Consider the following 8,115-nt stretch of genomic DNA (forward strand, 5'->3'; position numbering starts at 1 on the left):
ACGAAGATATTTAGGATTGAAGAACATGAAAGCATTGTATCTCTTTAAATATACAGTGATTATTTACATATATGCACATTCGAATAAGGAAAGAAGTTTTGGTTTACTGTTACAGAAAGAGCCAGGCATGACAATTGTTGGTTGTATCATGAGGGAGAGTCTAAGTTTTTCATAATTAGAAATTAAATATGGTTAACGTCATTATTTTCTCTAGCTTGCTGCCAAAGGATACACAGTCAAAGGAAGACTGGCTTAGGAACATACCTAGGCATCAGAAAATCATGTGGTACTTGATGGGGTACTCGTCATTTTTCCTGGGTGGGAAGTAGAGAAAAGCCCCTTTAAGAACAGTTAGTTTTTATTGAACTGTTGCTGCAGGAGCTGGGGCTGCCAAGTATGGTTATATAGATAATGCAGTGTACAACTCGGGGGTTTCACTTAATCGTAGTTAGCGTAGACTTATTTATTATGGTCCATTTTTACCAGGTTAACAGTGAAGTGGTGCCTATTTTGAATTCTGTAAGTGTTCCATTTGACTAGTGGTAGTGCTGTGGGAACTTGTAGCCTTTGATATTTTTGCAATATCACAAAGAAAAATATTTCACCAGAGCATTTAGAGCTAGCAACAAAACAGTGATGCCAGCTGCAGAGGATAGCAACAAGCAGTCAACCAGCAGGAAATAGTAAACTTGGGTAATGAAGCACTCGAGGTAAAATTAAGACTCCTAAAACCCAAATATAGAAAGCTAGAATTCATTTAGGTGCCTAATATTATAACTATTTGTTACTTGCATTTGCTTTGAGCCACGCATTGAAAGAAATAAAATCAAAATATCTCTAGACAATTCTTAGTCCCAGAATAAAAACAGGAGTGCTTTTCTTCAAATTACAAAATACCTTTTATGCTTTTTTTCTTTTTCCCTCAAGTTCATTGTGGTGTCCCTAAAGGAGGGTATGTTCAACAATGCAAATGTCCTATTCAAAACCAAGTTTGTGGATGGTGTGTCTACAGTAGCCAGATTTACTCAGTGTCAAAATGGAAAGATTCCTAAGGAAACTACATCCAAGGCAAAAGGACCCAAATGACCACCTTTGAAGCTAAAAGTACAGATTTACTCCTTTACCTTGACCTGTTTTTTAAACATAAAGACCTTGGGATTTACTTATTTATGTAAAATGCAATGTTGTTTTGTTACTTAACCTGTATTTTCTCTTCCTTTATGTAATCACTTATAAATGAACATAGATGCCTCTTTTCTTAATCAGTGTAACTATGGTCCAATTACTGTGATTGTGATTTTATGCATGTCCTCAAATGTTTTTTCTTACACAATTCTTTATACTAGGGAGCCTGAGATACCTGGTTGGTGGTGCATTGTTTGTAAAAGGTAAAAATAAAAAGAAACAGATGGAATTAAGTTATAAGATAAATATAGCTGATAGTCAGCTTTTAATTAGTTTAATTCCTAAGGTAATATTAATGTGTTTTCTGTTGTTAAGAAAGTCATTTAGGTAAGAATTATAAAGCAAGTGTCTGGACCAACAAAGGGAACACACAGGAAGCTGTTAGGCATGCACCAAGCTATTTGTTGTTAGTTCTGTGAAGATACAATGGCAGAGCCCTGATTGAGACCCAGATGGGAAACCTTTGGAAAGATTCTCTCACTTTAATGATGTTTGGAGATCATGTTTCTATATGCTTAGTAATTGGTCTGTGCAATCTTAAGTTTTTAAAAAATCTTCACTAGTATTTTAATAGAAGCCTGGGAGAAAGTATGTTGCATTAAGTCTCCTCATGTTTTCAAAGATTTTTGTTATTAGCCTTTTCATAATCCAATTAATAACAGTCTGTTGGTGAATGAGAATGTAGGAGCCAGCAGACTAAACCAAATTTATCTTTTTCCTTGAGTCTGATGAATATATAAATAGATCCATCCATTCTACCGAAAGAACTCAAAATTTGATGATTATTATATATCTTAGTGTCTTCTGCTTTCCAGGTCAAAAGGTTGAATTTCCTTTAAGAACTCAAAAGAAGCGCTAACAAACACCCATTTGGTTACTATGTGTAGTTCTGCATCACCAGAGTGTCTCCAAACTCTGAATTTTGAAAGCGCTCACATGATCTAATCTGATCTTGAGTATATTATTTTGGCCCTGTATCCCTTCTTGATACTCAGTTCCTTTATGTGACCCTTTCCCTAATATATGCTTATGGTTCTTGGCTTTGGCTTTAACATTCCTCATCCTTCTCATACACAACTGAGGATGTCAGATAACATCCAGGTAACTGATACAATGGGACACACTGGAAAGGACTGAATCTGGAATTCATTCTGTCCACTATGGGAGGAGAGGGAGACAAAGTTATAAATGCCGAGTTACAGGAAGTCTAATTTCACCTGTAACAGACAGGAGTTTTTTATTTCCTTTCAAATGTATTGAAGATTATTTGCCAAAACAGTTCTGTCGGTTCACACTTGCAGTAAGATCGCATATCTGTTGACCACAACCCAGTCAGCACTGGCTGTTAGTTTTATTATTTCTGATTTACTAGTTATAAAATGGTAGTTCATTGCTGTTTTAACTAACATTTGATAAATAACTTGTGAGGTTATATTTTGACATCTGAACTAATTTTCTTTACCTCAGATTTTCTATTTGCTTCCTTAATTTTTGTCTCATATATATCATGCTTTTTGATGATAATCCTCAAACATATTAAATTTTTATGAGTAATGTCAGTATATTGTGATTAGAAGACGACATGAAGGGGAGAGTCAGGGACCTTTAAAGTTCTGCAATAACATAAGTAACCTTTACTGAGCTCTTTCTAGACATCAGAGGCTATTCGTATTTGCATCTGTTTTCACGTTTGAGTAAGTACTGTTGATCAGCATTACATAATTGAGGAAATTGAATTGAGCACAAAAGTTACCAGACTTGTCTTTGGTGATAGTAGTTAGGGGCAGAGCCAAGATACCAGTCTTGGCAGTTGGGCTCCAGAGTATTACCTTTCTGACAGTTTGAACATTTGTGTTCATTGTACATAATAAATTTAAGACACACCTGGGTGAGCAGTATGCACAACATGAGAAAATTATTTCTAGGAAGAATGTGAAACATTTGAAAAGGATTCCTTCTGGGTTTTTGGGGGGGGGGGGGCATTTCATGTACCCTAACAAATGCAAAAGCAAAAACTTGAGAATCCATTCTCTTCTGATACAGTGAGGTAATCAAATAGGCCAGCCACTCCCGCCATCATGTTGTCTGCACCAGGACAGGTTTTCTTCCTTTTTGATCTGTGGGCCTTTATTCCCCTTTCTTGCTGTACTGGCTTGAAGTTCCAGCACTGTGTGGTATAAATAATGAGAGTTGGCATATCTTCCTTTTCCCCAAAATTCTGAGGAAAGCATTCAGTCTCTCACCACCTAAGTATAATGTTAGCCATAGGCTTTTTTGGTTTATATTCTTTATCAAGTTAAAGAAGTTTCCTTCTGTTCCTAGTTTGGTCACTTTTATCATGGATGGGTTATTGAATTCTGTTCATTGCTTTTTCTGCATTGATTGATATGATCATGTAAGTGCTTTAGCCTGTTAAGAATGAATTACATTGCTTAATTTGTGAATATTAAACCAGCCTGGTATTCCTGAATTAAACCCTGCTTGGTCATGGTCTATAATTCTCTTTATGTAGAGGCATACCTTGTTTTATTATGCTTCACGGGTAACTGCGTTTTTTTTTTTACAGATTGAAGGTTTGGGGCCACCCTGCACCCAGCAAGTCTGCCAGCACCCTTTTTCCCCACAGCATTGGTTCACTTTGAGTCTGTCACAGTTTGATAATTCTCACATACTTTCACACTTTCTCCTTGTTATATTTGTTATGGTGATCAGTGATTATGACTCACTGAAGTCTGATGATGGTTAGCATTTTTTAGCAATAAGCTATTTTTAAGATACATACTTTTTTTAGACCTAATGCTGTTGCCCACTTAATGGATTACAGTGTAAATGTAACTTTTAAATTTAAATATTGGTTTCAGGAGTAGAACTCAGTGATTCATCATTTACATACAACATCCAGTTCTCATCACAGGTGTCTGCCTTAGTACCCATAACCCATCCCCCAACCCATGGCCCTCCATCAACCCTCAGTTTGTTCTCTATCGGTAAGTCTCTTGTGGTTTGATCTCTTTTTGAATATTACTCAGCCATCAAAAATTAAATGTTGCCACTTGCAACAATGTGGATGGAGCTAGAATGTATTATGCTAAGTGAAATAAGTCCATCAGAGAAAGACAAATACCATCTGATTTTAAGAAATCAAAACAGATGAATATATGGTAAAGGGGGGTATAAATAGAAATTTTATATGCACTGGGAAAGCCAAAAAATTTTTTTTGCCTTGTTTTGCTTGCTGTATTGTAGTATCAAACTGAACCCAAAATGTTTCCAGGTTATGCCTGTTTTATAGGATTCTGTTTGCTAATAGCTTGGTTGTGATTTTTTTGTGTGTTCATTAAGGGCTTTGGTCTGTATAGGTTGTTTTGTTTTGTTTTGTTTTTCTGGCTTTGTTTGGTTTTAGGGTAATACTAACTTCACAAAATTAATTGGGAAATGTTCCCTCTTCTATTTTCTGTATAATTATATACAATTTGTGTTAATAATTCTTCAAATATTAGAATCCTCCTATGAAACTCTCTAGGCCTGGAGATTAGGGGGCAGGATGGGGGGAATAGAAATACAATTTCTTTAATAGTTATGGGGATGTTTAAATTATCTGTTTTACAACAAGTGATTTGTGATAGTTTGTGTTTTTTGCTGAATTGTTCCATTTCATCTAAACTGTCAAATTTGTGTGCAGCAGTCATGGTATTTCCTCATTATCCTTTTGATGTCTTCAAGCTCTGAAGTTATCACTTGTTTCATTCCAGATATTGGTAATTTTTGTTTTTTCCTCTGTCAGTCATGATGGAAGTTTGTCAATTTTATTGTCTTTCGAAGAACCAGTTTTTTATTTCATTTACTTTATTGTCTTTCTGTTTTCATTTACTGATTTTGTCTCATTTCCTTTTTTCTGCTTTGGGCTTATTTTGCTCTTTTCTAGTTTTATGGTAGAGGTTTAGATTGTTGATTTGAGATCTCTTTTTGTAGCAAGCAATTAATGCTGTCATTGGCCCTCTTAGGTAGTAATCTTTTAGCTTCACCTCACAGATTTTGATATGCTGCATTTTCAACTTTAACTTCAAAATATATTCTAATTTGCTTTGACATTTCTTCTGACTATTGAATTCTTTTGGAATCTATTTCTTAAGTTTCCAGATAGTTGGGAGAAAATTAAGCTGACATATTGATTTTGTTTTGAGAACCAGGTATCTGTAATTAGACCATTCAGGCAAACCAGAGAAATTACAAGTCACTAATATCAGGAATGAAAGAAGAGTTGCCACTGTGGCTTTTACCTAAATTAAAAGGATGCAAAATTATGATGCTTTTCATGCCAGTAAATTCAATAACTTAGACAAAATGGAAAATTGGAAAAATAAAACTCACTAAAATTGACAAGAGTAGACAGAACTTGAATAGCTTCACATCTGTTCATGCAATTGAAATGATTAAATATCCTCTCACAAGGAAAACTTTAGTTCCATGTGGTTTTATTTGTAAATATTACTATTCAAAGACAAGTGGGGGGTGGGGAGGGGGCAGGGGAACACTTCCAACCTGTTATAAGTCCAGGGTTCTAATACTAAAACTTGACAAAGACATTATAAAACAAGAAAATTACAGCCTGGTAGCCCTCATGGTCTGAAGAGCAAAAACCCTGAAAATATTAGCAAACTGAATCTGATAACATTTACAGGCGATAATAAGCCATTTTCAGTTTTTTTCAATAAATGGTACCAACAGCTAGGTATTTACACAAAAAAACAAAAACAAAAAACATTGCCCTTCACAACATAGACAAAAAAATAACTAAAGATGAGACATAGGCCTAAAAGTAGTAGTTATAACACTTCTAGAAGAAAACAATTTTTGTGACCTTAGATTAGGCAAAGATTTCCTAGGACACACCAAAAAAACACAAACCTCAAAAGAAGAAGAAAAAAAGTATCAAGGAACATTAAAATTTTAAGAATATTTTCAAAAGACAGTCTTAAGAACATGAAAAGTCAAAGCACAGAATAGGAGAAATTTGGAATGTTCGGAGCTGACTGAGTTGGGTGCAGAATGTGTCAACTCACATGTTGACATTGGCATGAATGGTGGGCAGAACTGTCACCTAGGCATAAACCAGGGTGGGGCAGCACTCTGTGCTAGCAATACTGATAGCATTTTCACCTCCATGCATTTGAATGTTTTTGTTTTGTTTTGTTTTTTAATGGTGGTCTCACTTAAAAGTATCTTTAATGAAGCTATAAAAATTTTTTTATCCCCCCCTCCTGAGTACGTCTTTAATAATCTGATAAAATGGGAGTTATATTATAAAGCATTTCTGCATACCAAAACATGGTTCTTTTGCAGAAATGCTCTTATTTCTGTTGTAGTCTGAAATAACTTTTCATGGAAAAGCATTTTTACTTGGGCAGGTGACTAAGACAAACTATGGTTATTAAGTCTATGGCATTTGGTTAGACATTTCTTAAAAATGAACAGTATGAACCTGTCATATTAACCTGACATTTGTTGCAAATACTAAAATTGTAGCTTTCAAATGAAAATTAGAATTCTGGCAAACTTGTATTTGTCATTGTGAGCTGGACATCTCAATAAAGACTGTTCTGATAATACTGGTGGTCATATTAACAGGATTTTTTTTTATATTGTGGAATGTGTTAACATTTTGAAGATCTGCATAACGCAATCAATGGTGGTTTCCCTTGACTAATGTGTGATGCTACAAAATCCTCCATGGGTAAGTAAAATAGCCTTTCTAAGTACAGGAATCACCAGTTAATTTTAATGTTATAAGGGGCAATATTTTTATTAATTGAGTTTCAGATTCCACATGGCAACTAAGAAGCGATCCCTTGTTGCATTGTGTTATTTGTATCAAGAAAGGATTATCTACATTATGTAATACTCCAACTACATATTTATTCTCAACTGTAGCAAACAGAATCCTATAAACCAGGCATACCCTGGGGACATTTTGGGTTCAGTCTGATACTACCACAATAAAGCAAGTAAAACAAAGCAAAAAAAATTTTGGGGGGTTTCCTAGTATATATAACTCTAGGTATGAAACTTGAATAACTTGTCTAAACTTCCACAGCTAGAAAATAAGGGGTGGGAGAGGGGAGCCAGGATTTAAGCTCAAGACTGTCCAGATAAAAATCCCATACTCAGTCCTTATAACAAACTGTGTTAGGTATACACACATTCTGCCTTTAGTAGACAAGATACTTGTCATGCATGGGTGGGAGCAAGGAGAGATACACTCACATCCATCATAGAGAACAAAGATTGTGATTTAATCCTAAAGCTCATGCCGCTGGTCATTTTATACCAATCTAGTGAAATGTGGCTAATAATCCCTTAATTGTATGACAGAACAGTAGGCATAAGCTGCCCCTTTTCTTGCCATCAGTTAAGGGCCAGAGTTTTCTTTGATAGGTTGAAGCTTTACATATTATCCTTTACACAACTTTTCTGATGTAGTTTGTAGGATGGGCTCTTATTGATGGTCATAAGCATCTTCTCGAGTTTAGGGTCAGGCTCGTTACTCCTTTCTGCATCTTGCTTCTCACGTACATTACTACACATTTAACAGTTTGGCATTCTAAGCCTCTAACAGCCCACTTTATGGAGTTTCAGCTTATCCTAAACTAACTGCCTCTATGAACCCTACATGCCACCCAATCTGCAACAGTTGCCACTCCTGAATACAGCTTTCTTCTTGTGTTTGCTCATGTTCTTAATGCTGTGTCAACAGCATACCCATCCTCCCAAGTTGTACTTAGAAACCACCGTCTCTGGGGCGCCTGGGTGGCGCAGTCGGTTAAGCGTCCGACTTCAGCCAGGTCACGATCTCGCGGTCCGTGAGTTCGAGCCCCGCGTCGGGCTCTGGGCTGACGGCTCAGAGCCTGGAGCCTGTTTCTGATTCTGTGT

At 36.0% G+C, this 8,115-nt stretch overlaps 1 protein-coding gene across 2 annotated transcripts in view; it reads left to right on the forward strand.

The window, feature by feature from the left end:
- The window catches only part of SMC2 (structural maintenance of chromosomes 2), a 69,903-nt gene extending 63,109 nt beyond the window's left edge, over positions 1-6,794 (forward strand). The window contains exons 25-26 of one of the 2 annotated variants that reach the window (XM_043567020.1): positions 928-1,104; positions 3,752-4,216. In XM_043567020.1, the coding sequence (XP_043422955.1) occupies positions 928-1,086 (159 nt within the window). In that variant the 3' untranslated portion in view covers positions 1,087-1,104; positions 3,752-4,216. Of the gene's footprint in view, positions 1-927 lie in introns of both variants that reach the window. The other variant, XM_043567019.1, reaches the window with a different exon arrangement.
- Positions 6,795-8,115: the final 1,321 nt, after the last annotated feature.

Source organism: Prionailurus bengalensis, chromosome D4 (genome assembly GCF_016509475.1).
Source record: "Prionailurus bengalensis isolate Pbe53 chromosome D4, Fcat_Pben_1.1_paternal_pri, whole genome shotgun sequence".
NCBI lineage: Eukaryota > Metazoa > Chordata > Mammalia > Carnivora > Felidae > Prionailurus > Prionailurus bengalensis.